At 33.3% G+C, this 25,286-nt stretch overlaps 5 protein-coding genes across 6 annotated transcripts; 1 reads left to right on the forward strand and 4 right to left on the reverse strand.

The window, feature by feature from the left end:
* The first annotated feature begins 997 nt into the window (after positions 1–997).
* LOC126770578 (splicing factor U2AF 50 kDa subunit) lies at positions 998–6,351 on the forward strand. The gene is made up of 8 exons (XM_050490042.1): positions 998–1,141; positions 1,224–1,796; positions 1,981–2,063; positions 4,233–4,355; positions 4,433–4,520; positions 5,093–5,246; positions 5,908–5,992; positions 6,073–6,351. Exons 1-8 carry the CDS (start codon positions 1,126–1,128, stop codon positions 6,202–6,204), a joined length of 1,254 nt encoding a protein of 417 aa, XP_050345999.1. The 5' UTR covers positions 998–1,125; the 3' UTR covers positions 6,205–6,351.
* On the reverse strand, positions 6,342–7,629 carry LOC126770683 (uncharacterized). The gene is made up of 3 exons (XM_050490194.1): positions 7,477–7,629; positions 7,064–7,147; positions 6,342–6,583 (listed from the first exon to the last, which is right to left on the reverse strand). Exons 1-3 carry the CDS (start codon positions 7,520–7,522, stop codon positions 6,420–6,422), a joined length of 294 nt encoding a protein of 97 aa, XP_050346151.1. The 5' UTR covers positions 7,523–7,629; the 3' UTR covers positions 6,342–6,419.
* Positions 7,630–9,336: 1,707 nt separating this feature from the next.
* Positions 9,337–12,585, reverse strand: LOC126770670 (28S ribosomal protein S23, mitochondrial). The gene is made up of 3 exons (XM_050490179.1): positions 12,444–12,585; positions 10,051–10,215; positions 9,337–9,953 (listed from the first exon to the last, which is right to left on the reverse strand). The coding sequence occupies exons 1-3, from the start codon at positions 12,485–12,487 to the stop codon at positions 9,698–9,700; spliced, it is 465 nt and encodes a 154-aa protein (XP_050346136.1). The 5' UTR covers positions 12,488–12,585; the 3' UTR covers positions 9,337–9,697.
* LOC126770657 (uncharacterized) lies at positions 11,405–12,400 on the reverse strand. The gene is made up of 3 exons (XM_050490165.1): positions 11,961–12,400; positions 11,650–11,850; positions 11,405–11,579 (listed from the first exon to the last, which is right to left on the reverse strand). The coding sequence occupies exons 1-3, from the start codon at positions 12,224–12,226 to the stop codon at positions 11,414–11,416; spliced, it is 633 nt and encodes a 210-aa protein (XP_050346122.1). The 5' UTR covers positions 12,227–12,400; the 3' UTR covers positions 11,405–11,413.
* Positions 12,586–15,057: 2,472 nt separating the features above from the next.
* On the reverse strand, positions 15,058–24,228 carry LOC126770515 (protein piccolo). Of its 2 annotated transcripts, none has more exons than XM_050489934.1 (12): positions 23,839–24,228; positions 22,983–23,349; positions 22,527–22,667; positions 21,986–22,111; positions 21,464–21,585; positions 20,954–21,167; positions 19,604–19,718; positions 19,124–19,384; positions 17,361–17,452; positions 16,656–16,843; positions 15,759–15,881; positions 15,058–15,444 (listed from the first exon to the last, which is right to left on the reverse strand). In XM_050489934.1, exons 1-12 carry the CDS (start codon positions 24,055–24,057, stop codon positions 15,292–15,294), a joined length of 2,121 nt encoding a protein of 706 aa, XP_050345891.1. In that variant the 5' UTR covers positions 24,058–24,228; the 3' UTR covers positions 15,058–15,291. The 2 variants fall into 2 exon arrangements, with proteins under 2 accessions (XP_050345891.1, XP_050345890.1); XM_050489933.1 differs by having other exon boundaries at positions 21,986–22,123.
* Positions 24,229–25,286: the final 1,058 nt, after the last annotated feature.

Genomic DNA, 25,286 nt, shown 5'->3' on the forward strand with positions numbered 1-25,286 from the left:
AAAGAGTATAATATTTATAAGCATCATACCGATTACCGAATAAGAAACTACTCTACATATGTACAAAAAAAGAAACACGATACGTCGCCATGCTCCTCTAGATGTGATCTTGTACTGCACGAGTGCACGTATTTCGACTTTGCAGGGCAAAATAGAGGTCACAGCTATTGACAAAATATCGACAATACCAAAACGATCGTTCTATCGATTATAATCAGTATTTATTAAATCAGATAATAAACCTATTCTTTGTTTGACTAAAATGAAATACTCATACTTTAGATTATGTTACTAGGTAGTTACACCCACAAGGCCACAACCTTATAATTTATTTGACATTGATTTTGTACTGTCACAATGTTTAATCGTTAAAGTAGTTTTATTTCTCGGTATTTCATAATTGTTTTTTTCTTTTGCTTTATAAGTTCTATAACTTGCTAGTTGAGCATTATGTTCTAAGCTGCTTGCAAAGTAATGCGTATTAATTAAATGCATTGGCCCTTTTCATATTCATTTCCATCACCATAGGATTTATCCTGGTCACTCAAACGTAGTCACCTCCACCTAGATGTAGTGCCATGCATCCAACAACTCAAAGATACGAAGAGCTATCAAGCAGTCTTTTAAATGAAAATAATTGCAGATCATAATGGATAAAATCATGATTTTTTTAATTCTGTGTTAATTATACATACTGTGTGTAAAGCAAAATTACACTGGGTATAATTGTAATTCGATTAGCCCCGGTGTTGCAGATCTAACAGTTCTTTATTTTTCAAATCCTAGGCTTAGTATGGGTGTATATTAGGCTGGTTTTATTGTGTATCTCTTACATAAATTAAATTATAAATTGTTTCCGTACATAAAACTAGTATTTAAGCATAAATACAGATAATCTTTCACAATTTTTATAAGTCGTTAAAAAATCGATTAAATCGATTTACCGTTTAGTAGATGTTTGTTTGATTGCACATCCCTACCTACTGGCAATTGACAATAGAGAGAATGCGTTGAAACTCGAAGCAACCAAAAACTTTATTCGACAATCGACGCCATTTTGAGTGTGTTTTACTTAATTGTAAGCCACTTTCTTAATACTATTCAAACTTTAAGCCGTTTAGAATAATGGGTGAAGACAAAGGTAAATATGATCACTTTTATTTAGATCTATTATCAAATTGCTTACTTTATTCATCATTTTTAACGTAAATTTATTTTCGTAGATCGTCGACGCAGAACACGTTCAAGAGAAAGAAGACGCTCACGTTCTCGTTCAAGAGAACGCCGAGAAAAGAGAAGGAGCAAATCCAGGTCGCCGTCAAAAAGATCACGCAGACGCAAGCCTTCTTTATACTGGGATGTCCCACCGCCTGGATTTGAACATATTACTCCATTACAATATAAAGCAATGCAAGCGGCCGGACAGATTCCTGCAAATATAGTCGCCGATACACCACAAGCAGCAGTGCCGGTGGTCGGTTCAACAATAACGCGACAAGCACGTAGGTTATATGTAGGCAACATACCATTTGGAGTTACTGAAGAGGAAACGATGGAGTTCTTCAATCAACAGATGCATCTTTCCGGCTTAGCGCAAGCAGCTGGTAACCCAGTGCTTGCGTGCCAGATTAATTTAGATAAAAACTTTGCATTCCTTGAGTTCAGATCTATTGATGAAACCACACAAGCCATGGCATTTGATGGCATAAACTTCAAAGGTCAGAGTTTAAAAATACGGCGACCGCACGACTATCAACCAATGCCCGGCACAGAAAACCCAGCGATAAATGTCCCAGGTAAGTCTACGTATTATATAGATGTATATAGGCATATTTATATATTACATACCTGGCTTAAATTTGAAACTTAGACTCTAAGCAATATTTTATCTTAGTTTCCCTTAACATTATTAATGTATTTTATAAGATATTTTTAGTAGAAATGTGAAATAATCATAGTAATAGTTGTATTCATTTTTAGCTGGTGTTATCAGTACTGTAGTTCCAGATTCACCACACAAAATTTTTATCGGTGGTCTGCCTAACTATCTGAATGAAGATCAAGTAAGTTCTATTTATCGTTGCAATTAATATCTTACTGAGAAAATTAATTTGTATAAGACATTGCTTAGTAATTGACTCATAAACAAAGCCAGCGATTTTGCGTATAAACATTTTCTTACTTTTCATTCACATTATAAAATTGAATTAGAAATTTAAGTAAATTATTTTTAAGGAGACGTTAGAGCTAAGGACTTATACGAATTAATATTTATCAGTGCATTGCAATTTCAACATTGAAATTAACATGTCAAATAATCCAAGTTAATTAATATTTCATTAATTATTCGTAACTCATTGGAATTGACAAAAAAAAATCAACAAAAATCTGATAAACTAACTATTTCAAAAGCAACGTAAACAAACTTAATGTTAATACGGAATAAAACGAGACAATATGTATAATAAAAAAATTAATACTCTTGTAATATTGAGAACATTAGGTATAGATAATATAGTAGGCACGTTAAAAATAAAAATCTCAAATAATATCTAATGCACAAACAAAGATGCTGGGTTTTATGTTTTATTAATGTTTTGGTATATTTATTTAATTTAGAAATATCAATATAATTTTATTGTCTATTGATACATTAATCTTTAAAAGTTCAAGTAATAACAACTATTCAAATATACAATACTAAATAAATGAAAATGATGCACGTATTATATTGTGCTGCTTTAAATATCCTCTAATCCCTTATGTTGGGAGTAATGACTGTATAGCCTATTCCAATAAGAGTAGTAAAGACAAATAAAGAACTTTGACATCTGATTGACGAAATATCATTAGACGAAATCTTGTATGTTCACTATGGACTCATGAGAAAATGCATTTTTAATGTCTGCGAGGTTGTAATCGTTAGTTTGAATGTTAAATAAAAGTATTTATAACTAGTTAAGTGGAATAGTATTGTATAATATATAATTAATCTGTTTGTATATACAGCAGACCTAGCATATCACAGTGAATAAGTGTAAATCTAAGATTTGTTTATCTTTAATCCTTTTTCAATTGGAAAAGGGTATAAGTATGGTAGTAAATGACTACCTATAAATGGTGACTTTCCCAAGGCTCTTTCACAAAAAGTAAAAGAGAAACTTGCTAATATATGTTCTAAAATATGTAGTTGTTTTGTGTATTATGAATAATAAACAAAAAACACTGAACTCAGCATCAAAATATATTATAATAATATTTAAAACAATAACTAATCTATGTTGATACTTCTAATAAATAATTAAAATACAAAAAAATAAATAAGAAACACTGTCAACACCAGCATCTTATGTTAGTCAATAAAATACTATATACGGAAGTATTCGGTCGAAAACAATTAATAAATTTGGCTATTATATTTAAAATTATGTGTTACAGGTCGGTACCAAGTCCACATTAACACATTCTCGGTGAAGTTTATTCTTATCGGGGGTAATAATATACATGCATTAATCGCACTTGATCCATCTTTCTTTTCAAAAGGAAACTCATTTAGTAATATGATTCCAAATCCAAATCGTTCTGGCAAACCAATATTGGAAGTTATCTTGTGCCTTTGGAGCAAACACCCTAGACACAATCGACAAAAATAAAGTCGTTAGGGACACAAACTATAACAAGTTAGGATAGTCAGTCTAGTCAGTTCCCATATCATAGAACTAGGAGCCGCTGCCATTTCAGGGCGAGATTCAACAGTTGACAGGGCTACGGTGGAGCCAGCAGTGAGCCGCGTTTTTGTTTCCATTTCAGGAATTTTCAGGTACCCTATCTGGGATGAGCGTGAGCATTCACGCTCGAAACATTCTGAAACAACTCACTGATATAGTTTGCTTTCTGCCCCTCCCTAGCTTAGATTTGGCACATTCGCGGCCCGCGTGTCACTGTTGTCTCTCATTCTCATCTTTACGTCTTGTACTTGAACGAGACGTCGGCACGCCAAGGCAAGTCTCCTCCGTTCACATCTGATTTTAACATGCGGCTAGACACAGGTCAGATTACATTAATTCATATGTTTGCTGCCTTTGCTTAGCAAATGTTAATGGGAACTATCAAAGTTGTCTAAAAATTAAACAAATGAGAATAGAAAGTCTTTATTATATCATATTTAAATATTTATACAAAAACCACAGCACATTTATTTTTCACAATTTAACGTCAGTGCTGATATACAGGTAAAGGAACTCCTGATGTCATTTGGCCAGCTGCGAGCCTTCAACTTGGTGAAGGATTCATCTACAGGCCTCAGTAAGGGCTATGCCTTCGCTGAATATGTTGATATATCAATGACTGATCAGGTACATTTAAAATAATAATGTATTAAGGTGGTATATACTTAAAAAGAGAACGAATTTACTCATGAAAAATCTTCTAGGCCATTGCTGGTCTGAATGGTATGCAGCTGGGTGATAAGAAATTAATTGTTCAACGCGCGAGTATTGGAGCCAAGAACTCCACTTTAGGTAGGTTTTGGTTATTTCACTACTCATAAATACATTAAGATTTAAAGACTAAAACTATAAACGTATAGGTATTCATTTTAGATTACTGTAATTAGTAATTTAAAATAGGTTACAAGTGTAGACAGTATATTTGTTGTGGTATTGCTTAGAGTCTGAAAAGTAAATAAATATATACCCAGGTAATGGTAATAGGTTATCTACAAATGTAAGAAAAATATTTTATTTATGATATTATGACTTTTTTTAAAAATAATATTGTTATTGACTAATTGTACCAATTTTAATGTAAACAGCTAAGAAGATCGAAAATATATGCCTATAATATTTTAATGCAAGAAAGAATATTTGAAGGCTACAGAAATAACATTCACTTTTATAAGTGATGATACTTGTTTTTTTTTTACCTGCATCGTCTTAATAATTTTCCTGTAAAATGTTAAAATTAATAAGGTTTAATTTAAATTTTTGTTGTATTAATTGTATTGTATAATGAAAACCGATTATTGAAGGCGATGTTCAGAGCCAGATTATCACAAACTCTACATATAAAGTATAACGTGATCCGCACGCAGCGATGACTGGCGCGGCGCCGGTGACGCTGCAGGTGGCGGGGCTGACGCTGGCCGGCGCGGGGCCCGCCACCGAGGTGCTGTGTCTGCTCAACATGGTCACGCCCGACGAGCTGCGCGACGAGGAGGAGTATGAGGACATCCTCGAGGACATCAAGTTAGTACACGTACATTCTAATGGTATATAAACCCTTAAAGGCCGGCAACGAGGTGCGTTGCGCGCGCAAGCCCTCGGGTGGGTGTTGCAGTTGTCCATGGGCGGTGGTAGTCAGTTTGGCCGTCTTACATAAAAAAACTAGTGTTTCGTGGCTTGTACGACTGAATGTAAAGTTTTTCGATCAAGGCATTTTGAGTAACCGTCTAAAGAAAATGAAATGCAAGTGTTTCTGTATGACGGAAATTAGAACAGAAAATCCATCATAATTAGCTATCCAATTAAAGGGACTGTTTACTGTGTGAAACTTAAAATATCAAATCTAAAAGGAATTCTTATACTAGGTTTTGTAATTTGACAGCTGTGTTATTTATTAAATTTTAAATAAATTAAAGTACCTTGACACATCAGTGTTATGACTTGACAGTAAATATTTGTAGCAAATTACTAGTTCAATCAAAGTTGTGTGCAGATTCTAGATGTAGTCTAGATGCAACAAATATTACTTTTTAAATATGAATGTTAACATTATTTTTCGAAATTTCCTCTTTTTTAATCACTTTTGTCAAGTTTTAAAAAGTTTTTTACAATTTATGCTACTATAATACTGCTACGATGTTTCTATTGTGAAGAATTACTATTAATATTTTTTTTATAATTTCAGGGAGGAATGTAACAAGTATGGCTGTGTGCGCAGTATAGAAATTCCAAGGCCAATTGAGGGCGTGGAAGTCCCTGGATGTGGAAAAGTATATTAGTTTTACGTATTTTGAAATTTCTAAGCTATAATAATTATATTTACTTATATGTTCAATGTTTTGTTTCACAGGTATTCGTCGAATTCAATAGCATCGCAGATTGCCAGAAAGCGCAACAAACTCTTACGGGTCGAAAATTCAGTAATCGCGTTGTTGTCACCTCATACTTTGATCCCGACAAGTATCACCGCAGAGAGTTTTAAATGACAGCAGTTCATTAACTAATTAAAATTTCACGTATCACAGATTATAAAAAATATCGTAAAAATTACATGATTTTGTTAATGAAGTGTCTATTATACTTACATCCAATTGTATTTACAGATAATAAAGATAAATCTAACTTTGAATATTAATTTTTATTTCTTAACACAAAATACAAACAAAATAGTAAAATAAAGATATTTATGAAATATTTTTAAACACTGTTATCGTTTTGCAACGTTGGTTGGTATGTGTTAAGGGAACCAGTTTCAGATGCAAGAACAAGTTTCCTCATGATTCCATACAATACGCCTCCAATAACTAACATTCCAATTCCTGCCATCAAACTTATAGCCCATGCGGGTACAGCAGTTCCATCTGTAAATTGTAAAAATATTACTTTTTATCCATATGAAAATAAAAAAGTAGACGTAGAATATAAGATCTTGTTGATCGTCGTTGGGTATGAAGTGGGTTCACGACGCAGCAAACAAAAGTAATTTATAAACGTGCCCATTTTAATTATATCAAATGTTACAGTTTATATGACGTTAACAAAACACCACTACTATTCTACTTGCCAACTATCTTTGTTGGCGTAGTGGCTAAATAATAATGCTGCATATCCCGAGGTCCTGATTTCAAATCGGAATGAATCGGATGATCTATCCAATAACGTTAGTGGGGTTTTCTTTGTATAAATGATATATATGTTTGCGTTCACATTTGTAGATTATAGTAATCCTGCGCCGTGGTCGAAATTCAAAAACATAACTATTATATAATATTTACTCACAATAAATATTTATATTAGTGTTTATTGTTAAGATGCTTATATCAAAACAACAAATGACTCACGATAGTATGTTCGCGTCATCACGCGTCTACCTCGAAGTATTTTTCTTCTAGCGTCGACTTCATGTGTCAGAGTACTGAGAATGACTGTAAAGTAAATAGTTTCACAATAATTTTGAAAATAAATACGCCATTTATGATTTTTATGTTATTAGTAGTAAGGTTATATACGTAGACTTCCAACTTAGGAAATATATTCTGTTTCCTGAATCAGTAAACTTCATAACACACTTAAATAAAAAAAAGATCGTTCATTTCACCCAAATGCATATTAATACTAATTAAATGTCTTAAATAAAGTACGTAGTACACTTACAATAGTAAAAAATACTATTCTCTTTATTGCGCATAGAAAAAATAATTCTTAAATTTATTAATTAGTAGAAGTGCTCTACAGTGATTCCTGACGTACTTACCAAGTGCCACAGCAAGATAAAACCAGATTGGTTTCATTTGTCCCATTTTTAATTCGAATTAATTATATTCACCACTCACAAATAAGCAAAGGGTACACCCAACTGACAATATATTGCAATGTAGGTGTGTTTTTTTCAGAGGTTGATGGCTTATCTTTTAAAGATAAGATAATGATTACTAATACACGGTAAGTAGTTCATAGCTCGGAACGGAAGGTAACTATGAATTAAAAATGATTTTTTTTTTTAAATTATTTCTTTCAAATTAAACGTAATACTTATAAAATTATGCAATTATTTTTATAATAATAGAATAAGTCTTAAATCGTCGTTCGATGCCTATAGTAATGACCACAGTGGCTTCGGCCAGATAGATAAGTTTAAATAAACAAGATAGGTAGTAAGAGTTTCCTCATTAAAGGTTGTTAATAGTATAATTGTTGAAAATTGAAATATAGCTATTGTTAGAATCATTGCTCAAATTATTTAAAAAACAATATGATTTATTTGTAGGTAGGCAGGGTTTATTATTCATTAATGTTGTATAATTAATACACAAGTACTTAAGCACACTACGAAAAGGAAAAAGGCGCAAAGGTGACCTATCTCTCCTAGAAATAATTACGTATAAAAAAGGTGTATGTAGCCCTTAGTGATTTCTTTAAGTTATACGCGGGTGAAACCGTGGGCAATAGCAATAATATTACATATATTTTTAAATCCATAATATGTAGTTTTTTTTAATAAGCCTACCTAACCTAAACTTCTATAAACTTTCAATCATCATTATTTTATAGACTATTATTTATAGGTAGCTAAAGTTTCAGCCAATTCATCTGATTATTTATTTTATAGCATTTTTTAACGAATATATCAATTACGCCTAAATAATAATACGAATATGCTACGAATAAATGTTCGACATGATTCTTTAAATAGACATAACTTTTTTGTTTATAAACCGATTGAAATAAAACAGTAACAGTAAGGGTCCGTTCACACAGACCGGCTCGGAGAGGAGAGCAGATTTTTATCACGTTGGAAACAGTGTTTTGAGTGATTGTAGTAAAGTTTATTTTTGCATTTGCACCTTTTTTGTCATTAAAAATGCCTGAACGCGCTTCGTGTGAAGTAATAAAAGGAGCCGACCGGCTCCGCTTGCGTGCTCTTTCTCGCTCGCACCCGCTTTCAGATCTCTTCCAGCCGGTCGATGTGAAATAGTTGGCGGCTCCGCTCCGGCCAATTCCAAGCGTATACGACCCGGTCTGTGTGAAAAGAAAAAAGCAGGCCGATGCTCTCCGAGCCGGTCTGTGTGAACGGACCCTAACAGCCTGTTAATGTCCCACTGCTGGGCTAAGGCCTCCTCTCCCTTTTGAGGAGAAGGTTTGGAGCTTATTCCACCACGCTGCTCCAATGCGGGTTGGTAGAATACACAGGTGGCATAATTTTAATGAAATTAGACACATGCAGGTTTTCTCACGATGTTTTCCTTCACCGTCAAGCACGAGATGAATTATAATTACAAATTACGCACATGAAAATTAAGTGGTGCTTGTCCGGGTTTGAACCCACGATCGTCAGTTAAGATTCACGCGTTCTAACCACTAGGCCATCATTGAAATAAAACAAACACTAAATTTTAAGTGAAGTTTGCCACAATACATTAGTGAAAACCGCACCCAAATCAGTTAATTTCAAAGATTAGCGCCCACAAACACACAGACAAACAAAAAAAAATTATAAGAATCATTTTGTTGCGTAATCATTCTAATACGATGATAAAGGCCCCCAATAATAGTTTTGTTCGTATATATTCCATATACAATCACACACACACAGCAATCAGTTACATTTTTAATACATGTATAAATTAGGACAAATTCCAGAGATGTAAACAGTAAGTGATTTGTGAAGAATAAATAGGTATTTTAAAAAGGCACCTCAAAGGATCTCAATGATACAGTGGAACTTACAGTAACTTGCGTAACAAACTATATCTCGTAGGCAATATTTGAAAACATTAATACATAAAATATAATGTATTCTTATTTCAATATTTAAAAAAATATATACAAGTTGAATTTAGCATTAAAACACTTTTTTTTAGTTTTTGTTTTAATGGATTTGGATAGATTATTTTTATTAAATGATTATAATTGAATCATTTAAAATATCTACACTAAACACTATAACAACTATAAATGCAGACATAGATAAACACTTATTCTTTGAAAATAGTTTTAAGATTAGCTTCAGCTAAAACATTGGAAGATACTGAATCGGGATTCTTCGTTGTACTTTTCGTAGCTTCTATTTGTCGCTCACTACCGACAGCTTCGACGCATTTCTCAATTAATTCTTCATCTGGTATACTCTTAGTTTTTAATTCTTCGTACTTTAGTATTAGCCTCTTTGTATGTGTTTCGGATAAACTAAGCATGTTAGAACTTAATCCATGACCTTTAGCGTGAAATTTCCTATGAATACAAAAATAAGCAGATGTAAGAACACAAATTGAACACAGCGTAAAATATTATATCAATATTTTAACTATTAACATCATATTATACATACGCTCTGAGGACATCTTCTCTATATAAAATTTGTCTAATGGGCTTGTTTTCCGGTTTTGGTCTTGCAAATTTTGGTTCCGTTGTAGGTGGAAATGCTCTATAAATATCAAACCATAATGGTCTGTCATCTGGTTTCATCGCTCCACGCAAAAGTAGACCCTCAGCTCTGAAAATAAAGTAGTAATTAATTATTCCTCATGAAAAATCTTCAAGATGCTGCAAAATTCACGAGGTTTAAAATAATGCAATGCACAATTATTAAAAGGAAGTACCTGTTATTAATTGTGTGCTTTATTCAAATTTAAGGCAATATTTTTATTGTCTACATGATAGCTCAAGATCGTATAACTTTGATTACTTTGCTGTCTGAGAACTTCTCTTATAGCCATAAAACAAATAAAAACGGAAGCATTATATATATAGGCTCTTATCCACCAAAATGTAACTAAAGATTTTAAAACGTTCTTTAGACTGATAAATCGTAGTTTAAAATATTGAACTCAAAAATAATTTGCGTTCGACATAGCTACACAGTGTGGTAGTACACTGGATGGTGGGACAAGCATGGTAGTTGCCTTTCGACTGATGGAACTGGATAATTTTTACGAATCAAATAAATCGTGAAAGAAGGATTAGTATAAGAATATAATTCTCCAGCAAATGGCTCCTACCACCAGGTTAAAATTAATTGATTCATTTTTCACCAGAATATCATTATTCTGTTTAGAGCAGTTTAAATTATGCAGGAATTATAAAATGAGATCAGATCTCAGCCCAATGGTACTTTTATGAAAGGAACTTCTCTTAAGAAAATATGCAGAAATTTTAACACCAAATCTGGAACAGTATTTCAATAGATACAAACAATAAATAGCTTGCTCACTCCCGACTAGTGTAGTACTAGTATGTTTTTGAAGAAAAATGTGTTTAAAATATTAATGCTAAATGCCACTTAATTTATATACACATATTAATTTCATCTTCCTACCATGTGGTGGTCCCACATTTTTGGCTTGCAGTGTATATTTTTGAAACAGTAAATATTGTTCAGTAAAAAATTAAAGATATTTTATTAAAAGAAAAATCTTTATTTTTATATGGCAATGATGGTGAGGTGAAGGTGATGGTGATGTGATGAAGGTGAGGTGAGGCCTTTACATTACAAGAAATATCAACCACTTATTACACTGAAAATGTTCTATAAATTGTGACCATTGTTTATCATTTTTAAAACAAAAAATAATGATTAATTTCTTTTGTTAAACAGAACTGAGTTATACGTTTTTAATAAAACAATGAAATTGAGAATCACTTTAATAATTATTATTATTAATAAAACACATTAACTATTATCAAAAGAAACTTTAAAAATCATTCTGCATAGCTTGAAGGAAAGATCTCCGCAATGTTTCCCATCCGTTACGCTTTGTTTCTGATATCAATTTTTGTTTCAACTTATTTATATCCTCCTCCAATTCATCTCCTAGTTTATCCACTTCAGCTTTTTGTTCTGCTTCCATTTCTTCACATCTAAAATATGCATGCTCAAAATAAATTTTAAAAACGAAAAAAAAAGTAACATAAAGAGAAAAAGACTTGCTCTTTTTTAAAAGTAGAATGGATTTCTTTAAAAGCTCTCAGTTTTTGCTTGTGTGCAGCTGTAGCTTGTTGTATACATTTCATAAATGATCCAGTAAGGTGTTCTATCTTTTGCTCATTTTCTTTTAAGGCATTATAATCAGTCTCAAAGTGAGTAAGAACTTCTGACAAACTTTTTAGTAAATTATCATTTATTTGCTTTCTGAAAAGAAATTAGTATTAATGTAAATGTTAGAAAATAAATATAATAAGTAAATAATGTATTGATTGAATAAATAACAAGTATATGTTATTAAATTTATATTGGCTTACCTTGATTCTAACTGTTGGCTCATTACATTTAATATTTTTTGTCGTGATTCTCCACATGCTTCAACACCTTCATTTATTTTTTTCTTTTTAATGACACTTGCATGGAGACTTAGATTTTGATTATCTTTTAGAACAGTTTCAGTTCGTTGTCGTTTTTGTTGCTTCTTGGCTTTTGGAGAATCATTTAAAAATTCAGACTCATTTATAAAATCACTTAAATCTTCTGATATGAACTTAGATTTTGCAGACTTTTTAAGAGTTGACATTTTCAAACAATACTATTCCAGTATTAGAATTTATAGTAATTTGTAATGTTTAAATAGGAATTCTGCCGATGTTTTGTACATAAAACGAATGTAATAATTACAATAAAGTAAACGTATAATTTCCCGCTTAAAATTATCTTTGAAAAGAGAATAAGCTATTTATAAATTGTAATTGCCCAAGGTAATAACGTATTGTTCCTGAATTATTATTACTTACCTACTAAAAATAGTCCCAATTCGTTCTAATCGACTTGTTGCCATTGTAAGTTATTATTAAATTTTAACTAATAAGGTAAAACAGTAGGTTATAATTTCTCTTGACATCTAATACATTTCCCAAAAGTACTTGCTTAATGTCAAATGACAATGTATTGTTTTTGATACGTCGAAGTGTCAAGACTGTCAAGTGAAAGATTAATCTATGTCTTATAATGAAATACTTAAAATCAAATTTGGGGAAAATCTAATGTGATTAATAATTAATTTTTAATGCAAATTGTTGTCTCGGTATCGTCAATCTGGTTGATTTACAAGTTGCAACCAACTGATGTGTGAGTTATGGTCTTAATATGACCGAGTCGTATGACGATCGGAATTTATTTTTATATTTTTGTTACATTTTTTAGTGAAAAATTGTTACAATAGCAATTTTCGAGAAATTGGGCCCGTGTCTCGCCGTTAAGCTAGAATAAGTCAAAAAAGCAATACAATAGTAGAGTAAGGAAGCCTGAGAGCTACAGGAACGTAGACAGAGAAACTAATTTAATTTCTCTGTTTACGTACAGGAACAAGGACGTATAAAATCTTAGTTCCCAGGATTATCATTTACCATTACATTTTTATTAAGTATATACTAACTACTCTAATATAATTGTTGTTCCGGTTTGGAAAGCCTTAGCCATATTTTTACGTAGACAGAGAAACTACAATAAAGCTTCAATTATAAGCGTCGTTTTGACAATATAAATAGCTAAGTAGTATAACATAGTGTGCACTAAGAGCTACCCATTTAGAATTTCCCCGCCGTCACCAAGACACGACTCCAATCCGCAGTCAACACACTAGGTGTGTGGTTCCGGAAATGGAAAATAGAAGTCAATCCCGAGAAAAGTGCAGCAGTGTACTTTTCTCTGACACCGAATCGCCGACCAGAGTCAATAAAACTGTACGGCAAAGAAATCCCTTGGCAAACTAAAGCCAAATACCTAGGAGTCACTCTAGATCAGAGACTAACGTTTCGACCTCACATAGAACACATTAGAAACAAAGCCGCCTTTGTTTTAAGTAGATTGTACCCGATGCTATGCAAGAATAGTAAATTGAGCCTTAGACATAAGGTAACAATATACAAAAATGGGATACGCCCCATACTAACCTACGCTAGCGTTGTGTTCGCTCACTCGAGCTCTCATAACTTAGCTAGGTTACAAGCGATACAGAATCGATTTCTACGCATTGCCTCGGGCTGCCCGTGGTATATGCGTAATATCGATTTACATAAAGATTTCAAAATAGAATCAATAGCCAGACTGTTCAAAGACCTCTCTATAAGATATTTTGATGAAGCGTCGCAACACGCTAACCCGCTCATCTCTAAGGCGTGCATGTATAGCCCCTTAGAGCTACCTAAAAGGACCCGTAGGCGACCTAAGCACGTCCTACTCGATCCTGTCGATAGACTCACCGCTGCCAACATGCACTTGTTAGGGAACACAAACGACACACACCGACCCCGCCGGCGGGGTCGACGACCCTCTTACGTTACGTCCCGTCAACGCTTAGGTGTATGTCGGCGCTTAAAATGCACACGTCCCTCCCTTCCGATTTCAACGGCGTCCTAAGCCGAGGTCCGGCCTCACAGGAGGCACCCTTAGGACGTCCGTCTCTCTTGAGCCCTGTATGGCTCCCAACATCTGGCTGAGTTCAACTCGCCCATCCCGCCCGGTGACGCTGTAGAGGCCAGTAAGGCCACCAGTATTAAACAATCCGAAAAAAAAAAAAAATTTAGAATTTTTGTAAATAAGAAACGATAGTTAAAAAGAGCATAATTTTTAAGTATAATATGTAATCATATTTCTTTTTATGTTTATCAAGATTTACTTTATTATTTTGGAGAAACCTAGCACATTTAATTTAGTAACTTTGAGCTCATTTAATTACTGACGTAAATCATAATTTACTAACAATAAAACAATTATTATTGTTACATGTATTACTGGCGCATATTTTACAATTGTTTTGTTGAACACACTCACTGCTAAGGTAATACAGTGAAACTAAGCCGTATAAAAATTCGTGTGACGGGCTGGCGATGCCACTGTGTCCAAACCGAAACTAGATTCACGCACCGGAGGGTTGTCAAAATTAGTTACTACAATTTTATTATGTTTAGAAATTTATTTGTAACATATTGACTGAATTGTCCTTTGCTTACCTGTTTAATTCACAATGCTGGAAATAACTAAATACTTTCAATGTTAGATTAATTTAATTCGTAAAAGTCAACAAATAATTCAGTTATTTGTTAAAGGTCCGGCGAAAAGTGCAAACAACTACCGTTGAAATTTATTCGTTATTGTATTTACAATTTGGATGCGAGACGTGAAGCATACGGACGAAATACATTTGGGTACGGATACTTTAATGGCAGTAAAACTGAGAAACATTATTGTTAAAATTTACGAATATTAATACCATTCTTCGAATGAGTTTGTTAAATAATAAAACAACATATCTACTATCAATCAATATTATATTACATACGAAATTAGTATTATAACATCACAACACAAATTGCATATCATTCAAGGCATTTTTCAAAAATAGAAAAGTTTGACATCATTATATCTTTATTAAATGATATATTTCTTTACACTATTTACAGACAATAAATTTACCTATTTTTAAGACTATATTAAGTGTATTTAACAACCACAATAGACTCAACTATATATTAGTTACTAGCAAAAAGTTTTGCATCTATCTCAATAATCTCTATAATTTCATTTTTTGATATGAAATTAAGATCGTTTGACTTTGTGTCTGTGGTTACTTCTTCGTTTCTGCTATGACTGTGACCGATGTTTCCTGAAACATCTTTTGTCAGCTTGACGCGTTAGAATATCAGATACAAAATTCCTGTGTTTAAACACGCGGAGAATGTCCTCGCGAGCTTCTTGAATACCTTCACAAACTATGTTACTGCGTTGTTTGTTGCCCTGAAAATTAAAATATAAGTTACATTAATTTAAGGTTCTACAGAAGAATATTCAAAGTATGCAAACATTTGTGATTTTCTATTGTAAATGGAACGGAATGATTTCCTTTTATAATTATAATAAGGTACATTAAATACATTAAATGTATTTCTATTAATATAGTATCGCACTCGTCGGAAGTTGACGCGCGCTATTTCTTTCATAACAAATAAGTTGTCCAAATCCTCACCATTTGAATTTTCAGTTTTTTTATGACTGATTTTTGAAAACCCTTTTTTATAGATGAGGTTTTTGTGGAGTGCTAAGTTGCTAACCTTAACGAGTTCGAGCAGCGTGTGTTGTATGGTATGAATAGGCGAATGAGCGCGCGAGGCGGCGGCCTCCAGCGCGCGAAGCACGCCCAACAGCTGCTCGCCCACGTCCGCCTCCAGAGATACCTGCAACAGTCAAATATTAGTTAAAGTTTCTATAATTGCACTTTGATATTTGTTTTCAAATTAATTATTTGTTACAATAATAATTTATTACTTAAAGTTAAAAGTCTATTCACATTACTTAATTATAATAAAAAAGTAACAGCCCATATATGTAAAGTATGGTGATATCCTAAGTTTAATAATCATAGTCTTCCAGACCGATGTCGGCCACCGCGGCCAATCTCAAGAGAGATTAGCCAACTGCGCAGGACATGTTATAGTGCAAAAGTGTGTGCGCAAACACAGGTGCACTCTTTATCCCTTAAATCTCATAATCCGATGGGACGGCAATCCAACATGACCGGAAAGAGTTAAGACGCACGACCAACAGCTTTACATACGTGCTTTCCGAGGCACGGGGGTACATACTTCCAACTTCCAGAATCCGAGCTGCTATTGATAATTTTTCGACAGAAAACTCAATTACTTTTTATTGGCCCGACCTGGGATTTGAACGCAAGACCTCCGAGTCTGCGGCCTTACATCTAGCGACTAGACCAACGAAGCAGTCAATCCTAAGTTAATGCACACATAATTAGCCACACACACGTTTTCGTGGAGTGCAGGGATACAGTTGTATTTTTTAAAGTCATCATTGTATTTTTCTTACATGCAGTGTTTAAAATAACTCGTTTTTGCAACTTTGAAATAACAAATAGTTACTTAACTAAATTAAGTTTTATTTATGTGATCCATAATCCATATTACAATATACATTGATAATGATTTACTGACTAGGTCATCCATCTGTGCTGTCAAGTGATGAACTTTCCAGCCCTCTGCGCTGGTTAGGACATGCTTCTGGCTGGCAATGGCTACAATGTCTCTGGCGCGTGGCTCTTTGCGTCGAACGTCGGCCGGACGCGTGAAGTGACGATCCGTACTACGCCATCCGCATACGTATGTGGAGCTTAGTGATGGACCTTACAAAACAAATTACAATTACAAACATGTTCAATTTGGATATACTTATATTATTATTAGTATCATAAAACCTAACTAGTTTCAATAAAAATATTCATATATCTGCCAACGTGTTTTTGGTTTTTAAGGTGGGTTGCCAATAAATTGGAGTGTACGGCAAGCAGTTGTTGGTACATTTGTGAAGCAGTGGTAATTTCTTCCTTCGATGTATGTTGCTTCATTAGCATGTTGGCATGGCTTTCACTGTTTGTTATGAACTAAGAAACAATGAAATGATGTGTAAATTTACATTTAGGGATCTTTGTATTATGGCAATATTTGAGATACACTTCATTGCGAGCTATATCTTATATATGCATATAGACAATAATTGAAAATCAAATGATATATCATTTGTTATTTAAATAAAAAAATCAATGCTTTTTTTACTAGTAAAATTAAAGATTATATGTTACATATATCTTTAAAGTTGTACTTTTGTTTATCTTTACGTACTACACATATAAACAAACATACGTTTTGGTAAAGGTGGTACAGCTGCCGCAGGTGGTGGTGAAGGAAGAACATCTTCTGAAGGGTAATCGCATTGTCTTACTTCACTACTTAGTCTGCAAAGAGAAATATATAATATATACATCAATTATTATAAGGAAATATATATTTGTACACTATATTCCAATGGAAGTAGGGAAAAAGGTAAATAAATAACTTTGACCTTGAATTGACATGACATTTGAGTTAGTCTAGCGATGGAAAATTATTGAATGAGTGCGTTAATGAATGAATGATTAAGTATGGAATGATATATTTTATTTGTTTTAAATATAATGTAATTTTATATAAATTTTAATAGACATAATATGTTATATGGATTGCATGTAAAATAAAATAAAAAATTAAACAAAAATTTAGGTTTAGTTGAATTTGGTAGGGTCAAATGTCGTATCAAGGATTTAATTTTTTTCGTCCTCTTTTATTACAATGCACTTATTAGCTTAAAAAGAGGAAATTATTTTTAATGAATAGATTTCATTTTCTTTTAATCTAGATTATATTCCCAATAAAAAGAAACATGAATTTATGTTTTAATAATAAAGTATACTTTTCAAGAAATATTTTGTGACGTATTTTTTTATAATACAAGATCTCGATTAAATTATATTTTGAATATCTTTCAAAGGAAACTCTTATTTTATATTTTACCCAAAATGATTATCAACTATAAATAAACAAGATTGAAATATATTCTTTAGCATTCAAATTTTTGAAAAATATATATGTAATTAAATTAAAAACTTACCTTAAATTTTAAATTGAAATAATAATGTTCAATAAGCTTAGTCCGTGTTAAAGGCAAAATAAAAGTCAGTAGGCAAAAGCAAAAGGCCGTAAATACAAAAGCCGTTTCAATCACAGTCCATTTAAACAAAGCCAGATCGTAAAAAAATAAAAACTTTTGGCAATTCCGAATAACCACCCGTGCACATGATACGAAAGATCAGAGATGAAGGTTTTACTCTTGTATTATTTTCAAGACTATAAATTGATTACTGCTAGTCATAAAAGTAATCTATATTTTGAGATTTTAAATTTTTTATTTCTTTAAAACTAAGTAATTCTTTTAAAAAAAATTTTTTTTTCGTTACCTACCTTACTATATATAATAATATCTTTATCGAATGTTATGTAACTTTCTATATATTTTACAAATATTTCATATTCCATAATCTATACAAATTAATAAGCAAATATTTAAGTTGTGACAAAACTTAAATAAAGTATTTTTATCTGTATAAATTCATTCTTTCTCCATTCGTTTAGCGAACGCCCTTGGTCGAGACCTTAATATTTATTGTCAGTTCATCGAAAAATGGCGTCATTAATGTCGGCAAAAGTGTTTTCGGAAGTAAAATTAAAGTGGATTTAATTAGATAAGTGAAATATTTTTTTTTTATTTTGCTTTTTTGAAATATTTTATTTGTAATACACAAATAAAGATATATTAATCAAGAACTTTTTATAGCGCATGATATAGCGGAGTTATCAGCAAATCACTTGGAATATATAAAATTACGGTTTGTTTTTATTTGTTCCTACTTTCATTGGCATAGAGTATATTCTCTTTCAGTTCAAAACAAAAATTACTTATTGTTATACATGTAACTTGTCTCATTGGACTGAAATTATTTCATGAGATAGCTGAGATAGTTTTTAGATTATTGTTATTAGTATTGTCATGCATGAACAACGAAATGGCAAAGGTCTATTATTGGACTAACATTTGCTTCCTTGGCTTTTTCCTCGGCGAGAGGTCCTGCTCCGGCGTGGGAGGGTCCGGGTCGAGGTCTGGCGCCGGCGAGGAGGGCGCAGAGATTGTCGTGGATCCAGAACCAGCGCCGGTCGGCACGTCTTCCCAGCCCGTGCCCTCCGAGCGGTACACCTGGCCCACCATGTTGCTGATATTGCCGACACTTCCGATTGTGCTGACGATTGTTGTAACATTGTTTACTGTGCTCTGTGACAGGCTTTTAGTAGGTGACCTGGATAGTAAAATAATTATTAATTTACCCGTCACTATGATTCAATTCAACCTAGCAAACTCAATATAGCAAGTTAATAAATTAAATTATACAACAAAATATTTTTTTATGGTTTAAAGTATCTATACTGTACTCCAATGGCAGGCAGAGTAAAGTTAAATAAACCTATACCTGGTTAAGGTGATCTAACACTTAGTATAAAAAAAGAATTTTTATTACCCGTCTATATCCCTTTTTCTCAAAATAGAAGGTCGAGGTAAAATAGAAGAGTTCTGGACGGATGCCGGCGTCTGACGTGTCTCGGAAAGACTTTGAGCAGTATTCACAACACTTACTGTTAAAAGAAATGAAGACAATTCTTATATAAAAATATTTGCTCAACAATTCCATTACAAAAATATCTTATATAATAATAAAAATTCCTAAAATAAAATAATAAAACAAATGTAAAACTTTACTTTAAATAAGAATATTTATGCATAATGCAAATGCATTTGATTTGAGTAGATGTGACATATTTCGTAAATTTTGCAAAAATGGGACAAGTTTAAGTAAATTTTGTATATAAGATACAGTTTTGAGTATATTCTGCACACCCTTCCATGGATCTAAATAAAAATCATTTCAATGATGTGTAAGGGATATTTAGTTTAGATATGTAAGTACATTGTCCAGCTGGGCCCGAAGCTCATCAACGCTACTGCAGCCTTGGCGGCCTATGGCAACGTGGGAGGGCCGCAATCATAATGCCGGCGCCATATACGTTTCACATATATGGGTGGCCGCTCTCACCACTCAGTACAAGGCCCTTCTGAAGACACCACCGAGGGTCATAGCGGTGAGGGCGATACATGGTTATCGTCATGGATGGCGGCGATACTTCTTGCGAGTGATCCGCCCTGGGATTTCCGGGGGAGATGCTCGCAGAAGTGTACCGGTTCCGGGTGGAGGCCATGGCAAGCGGTGATCGGGTCCGCGAAGGTGAGGCGAGTCACGGCTCCAGCCCAACGAGCCCTGATTCGCAGACGAAAAGAAGACCTGGCGTCGCCATTAGCAGACCTGCCGACTGTGGAGGCGATCCGCCAACACTTGAGTCGCTGGGTAGCACACGCTGACGGAGTGTGCTGCGAGGGGGTGGTGTTGGCTATAGTCGGCTATAGCGTGATGTGCTGTTTGGAAATGGTCTCCTTCTGCGAAAGTGTTATGCCGCAGCAGGGAATAGGTGGGTTCCTTTTATGGCCCGCGTAGGCGAGCCAACCGTTGGGGCGTCACGGACGCCTCCCAAACAGACCTCGGAAAACAGCGGTACCCGTTTTTTTAGTGTCTATTCCGACGCACTAAATACCGGTGGGATCCACATACCCCCCCACTTCATGTGGGAGAAACGCGTAAATGAGATTTCGATCCAGCAAGAAAAAAAGATATGTGTGTGTAAAAAATGTGTTTTAAAAAACAAGCTTATGTTTTCCTAGACATGGACATATTTTTCCATAAAATGCTGTTATTACTTTGGTATTTTTTTTATAGCTTAAAGAAACAATTTCTCAAAACACAGTATCACGTAATTACCTTGCGCGGGTTGTGTATGCACGTGTGCGTAAGGTGTTAGTGGTCGAGGATGTTGGTGTGGCAGCTGTGGTTGCTGTTGAAGTGCTGGCTGGTGTTGCTGCGGCTGTTGCTGTGATGTGATGCTGTGGGGCGCAGGACGTGGTACTTCATAATAGAGCTGGGGCGGTGCACTGTTACCTACACCTCGGACTCCAACACTAGCAACTCCTACAACCTAAGGCATTTAAAACAATATAAGAACTATTAAAAAAGGGTTTGAAGCTTTTGGTGAAAAAAATAAAGAAATGAATAGTTAAAATGTGATAATATTATCAAAAATAAATATACCGACGCCATTTTAGACAAAAAATCAATTCCATTGTTTGCAGCAAATTTGCTGATGTAACGAGTGGTTTAATTTTAGACTTCTCTTGAAGTGCCAGTGTCTTATGGCAAAGATGAGCATTTATCATTCCTTACTTCAAGTTAGTAAGTCGGCTTACTTAAAGTTAATCTAAACAAAAAAAAAACCTTGGCTGGTTGGTAGTTCCTCTGAAGTAGCGGCAAAGGTCGCGGTGCGGTCGACACTGGTGGCGTTGGTGTTGGTGTCCGAGGTGACGGGCCGCGGACTGTACTCGATATCACTCCACTGGCTAATTGTTTTTTTTAATTTATTATTTTAAAAATAATTCTATTTCATTCGATGAGCCGGTTGGCGTGGTTGGTAGACACTTGCCTTTCACGCCGAAGGTTGTGGGTTCGATTCCCACCCAGGACAGACATTTGTGTGCATGAACATGTCTGTTTGTCCTGAGTCTGGGTGTTATTATCTATATAAGTATGTATTTACAAAAGAAAAGTAGTATATGTAGTATATCAGTTGTCTGGTTTCCTTAGTACAAGCTTTGTACAAGCTTAATTTGGGATCAGATGGCCGTGTGTGAAAAATGTCCCAGGATATTATTATTATTATTTCAAATAATTTTCACTATAATCATTAAGGACATGTTATGTATAAAAGCTATACATTTTTCAATGACTAGTAAAACTTACAGGTGAGCACAGTGGTAGTGGGCAGGGTGGCGGGCGGCGCGGCGCGGGGCGCGGGGGAGCGCGCGCGACAGCCGTACACCAGCGCGCGCCCGCGCCCGCCGCGGGTGCCGCTCGACCACGCACCACCTTTAATAACACCTTTTTGACGTCATTTAATGGAAAATAATGAATTTTTATTCAACCTGATGAATCAGATTTATACTTTGTGACTTATTTTTTGTTTGCATGAAATATAGTTTTTAAACTAAGCTAGAAGTGTGCCAATACGATACAAAAATATTGTGAAATTACAATAAAAATGTATACAAGTTATAAGACTTCTTTCATAAAGAAAATGCTTCAAAAATTTTTGTTTTTTGTAAAATAGATATACAATTACCAGGATTTTCAATTATTTGAATTGAATTTTAAAAATAATTTGATATAGTCTCATGATATAAGTTAAGTTTACTATATTACCTTTGAATTAATAAAGCATAGTTATTTTGTTGTAACACTACATATATATATTATTTAATCTATGTAATATTTTGGCATAAACCTTGATTTGCTGCAGGTTGAGGATTTGTTACAGGTCTCACTGCAAGAGAAGCACCAGCTGCAAGGCCACGTGGAACATGACTCGTAACACCTTTGTTGACCAGAACTCCACCAGTATTATTCACATTTATGTTTGATAACCCTGCAAGCATAGTAATGTTAAAATTAAGCTTCCTTACTTTACAACTTCTCAATATTGAATATCTTAAAAAAAAGGACTACAAAAATTAAGCATTTTTTTTGTATTAATTTTTAATTTATATGGTATGGTATTTTCCCTATGAATATATCTTTAAAAATTACAAATATAATTTAATAATATTTTTTACACATAAAATTATTACAGCTGAGCCTTTTTTTTAAAATTTAATAATACAATTTTTTTTATTTGCTCACTTATAACACTTACAATATAACACTTTTTTTTACAGTCCTTATACATAGTGACGTATCTCACCTGGTCTATTATTTTGTTGTGGCATAGGCGGTAATACCCTTACACTGGGAGGTATGGTACGTACTGAAGAGCTTACTACTAGATTACCAGCTCCACTAACTAAACTGCCTACATTCAATAATTGTGCACCATTTCCAGAAACACTGCTTGATTGTACACTACTTGATACTGTATTACTAGCATTTGACACTTGAGCCGATAATTGTGTCCCCTGACTGATTATCTGGGTACCAGGACTTAGGATTTGGCCACTAGGTATTAACTGAGACTGAGATATAATTTGTGAGCTTTGCCCTATCAGTTGTGATCCTTGGCTAACAATTTGTGTTCCCTGTAGTAATGGCGAGCCACTTACAATCATCTGGGGCTGAAATATAAAAATATTTTTTGTTACTGAATATGATAACATGTTTAGAAAATTATAATAAATTTAAATATATACTCTTCGCTCATGATAATAGGCAACAATAGGAATGTTTAAATAATGTAAAATATAATTGTTATAATTTTAAATATAGAAATCTTTGTTTTACATATTACATAATATTATGTGGTGCATATTTACAAGAAATTATTTGGTAAGGTAGTTTATATTTCCCTTTTCAATAAACAATATAATACTAATAAACATACAAATCATAGTAAAAATGTAGATGTCATGACTTAGGTACATGATTAAATTGAAATTAAATATTGAATAATTAAAATATGTAAATCATTTTTTCTTCAAAGAATATTAACTAATTATTATTTATAATTATAATAATGTGGCTTAAAATTATAGTTTTTTATTTATATATTTAATTATGACGCATTGACTCTAAGTTATAAAAAAAATAATTAAGTGCTATAGTACCTGCGATGCAACGCCAGGAGAGATAATTTGAGCAGCAGTACGCATCAAGCCCATAGACCCAGTACTGCTAGATGTTTTAGGCTGTCCCGATATCAGATGAGCCATTTTTACCTCAGAATTCGTCATGCTCTTAACGATAGTTATTTTCTGAGGTGCTAAATCGATTGGATACATTTTTCCAGTTGTGACCGATCTATCAGTCTCTAAATTATTGCTCATTTTTTTACTTCAATGTATAACTATTATTAAACTAGCATTTTATCATAGCAAATTTGTTAAGTCTTCTATTATCTCTAAGATAAATTTAGTATTCTTAAATGAAATTTAAGAAATTCGTAAAAATTCGAACTTTCTTGACGGACACAATTCACAAAATAAAGCCTTTCAATTTTTTTAAAGATTAAAAATAAACTATTTGTAGTCTACCGTCTATGGAAAAGCGGGGTTAACCAAAGAGAAAATTTCATAGACATTTGAACTTTCTGTTCTTAATTCCACTACGGAATTAATTTCTTGCGCTATTGTTTTTTAATATGGTTACTTTTAATGGCAATGTTTAATTTAAAAAAGGCAAGGTGATTACATATTGATATTATATCCCAATCATACGTGTTTGTATTAACCGAGATTTTTGCGTAATTTGAAGTTTTATTTTTATGGACAAAAAAGCATAAATAAGGGTGTTATTGACCTATAATTTAAAAGGAATTATACTATTCTTTTTATGTTATCAAATGTTATATATTGTCACTTTATTATGTACAATTCTTTAAATTAATAAAGCCAAGTTAAGTTGGTTTTGTCTTTTATGTATCAATTTTATTAACTTAAAATATGTCTTAAGATAATATTGTCGATACTACACATTCTTTTTCTCAAGCCACGATATCTCACTATCTCCGATCTGACAGTTTTGATGTAGACCAAGTTCTAAAAATTCTGATTTAAAATGGACGCATTGGCGATTTACGTTTACAATTTTTTTGTTCGAAGAAATTACTATTAATATTTCTGATTCTATGAAGTTGATGATGTTGGTAAATCATTTAGCTCCAACTATTTTTTATACATTCGAGATTGTAATTTTTATGAAGATGCTATAAAAAGCATTGAAACTTTGAAGAACATGAACAGCAGACAATTAGAGGAGCATTTATTGCTGGCATTACATCTCAGAAAATTCGAGAACGTCTTTTGGAGTACAATACAATTACTTTGGATGATGCTTTAAATCAAGCTGTATCAATGGAAACTGCAGAAGATTTGAAATGAGGTACGGTCAAATTTCAAATCTTCTACACCGACAACGAAACCGAAAACGCTTAGTGGTAAACTATTCACAAACTATCAACAGATTTACAATTTTAGATGCATATCCATTACCATAAAATATAATATCTAAAGTTGTAAAATATAACTATTTCAGTCAAATTGATTTAAAATGTGCC

This window comes from Nymphalis io, chromosome 9, assembly GCF_905147045.1.
Source record: "Nymphalis io chromosome 9, ilAglIoxx1.1, whole genome shotgun sequence".
In the NCBI taxonomy this organism is placed as follows: Eukaryota; Metazoa; Arthropoda; class Insecta; order Lepidoptera; family Nymphalidae; genus Nymphalis; species Nymphalis io.

Coding starts and splice junctions, on each gene's coding strand:
- LOC126770657 (XM_050490165.1), bottom strand. CDS start 12,226: ATGTCAACTCTTAAAAAGTCTGCAAAATCTAAGTTCATATCAGAAGAT. Junction 11,851..11,960: donor AGCCAACAGTTAGAATCAAG/GTAAGCCAATAT, acceptor ATTTCTTTTCAG/AAAGCAAATAAATGATAATT. Junction 11,580..11,649: donor CATTCTACTTTTAAAAAAGA/GCAAGTCTTTTT, acceptor TGCATATTTTAG/ATGTGAAGAAATGGAAGCAG.
- LOC126770578 (XM_050490042.1), top strand. Junction 1,797..1,980: donor CCCAGCGATAAATGTCCCAG/GTAAGTCTACGT, acceptor ATTCATTTTTAG/CTGGTGTTATCAGTACTGTA. Junction 5,247..5,907: donor GACATCCTCGAGGACATCAA/GTTAGTACACGT, acceptor TTATAATTTCAG/GGAGGAATGTAACAAGTATG.
- LOC126770670 (XM_050490179.1), bottom strand. CDS start 12,487: ATGGCAACAAGTCGATTAGAACGAATTGGGACTATTTTTAGTAG. Junction 10,216..12,443: donor ATTGGGACTATTTTTAGTAG/GTAAGTAATAAT, acceptor CTTTATTTTCAG/AGCTGAGGGTCTACTTTTGC. Junction 9,954..10,050: donor AGAGAAGATGTCCTCAGAGC/GTATGTATAATA, acceptor TTGTATTCATAG/GAAATTTCACGCTAAAGGTC.
- LOC126770683 (XM_050490194.1), bottom strand. CDS start 7,522: ATGGGACAAATGAAACCAATCTGGTTTTATCTTGCTGTGGCACTTG. Junction 7,148..7,476: donor TTATCTTGCTGTGGCACTTG/GTAAGTACGTCA, acceptor TTTACTTTACAG/TCATTCTCAGTACTCTGACA. Junction 6,584..7,063: donor GATGACGCGAACATACTATC/GTGAGTCATTTG, acceptor TACAATTTACAG/ATGGAACTGCTGTACCCGCA.
- LOC126770515 (XM_050489933.1), bottom strand. CDS start 24,057: ATGAGCAATAATTTAGAGACTGATAGATCGGTCACAACTGGAAAAATG. Junction 17,453..19,123: donor AAAAAGCCAAGGAAGCAAAT/GTTAGTCCAATA, acceptor TTCTCTTTGCAG/ACTAAGTAGTGAAGTAAGAC. Junction 15,445..15,758: donor CGCTGCTCGAACTCGTTAAG/GTTAGCAACTTA, acceptor TTTAATTTTCAG/GGCAACAAACAACGCAGTAA.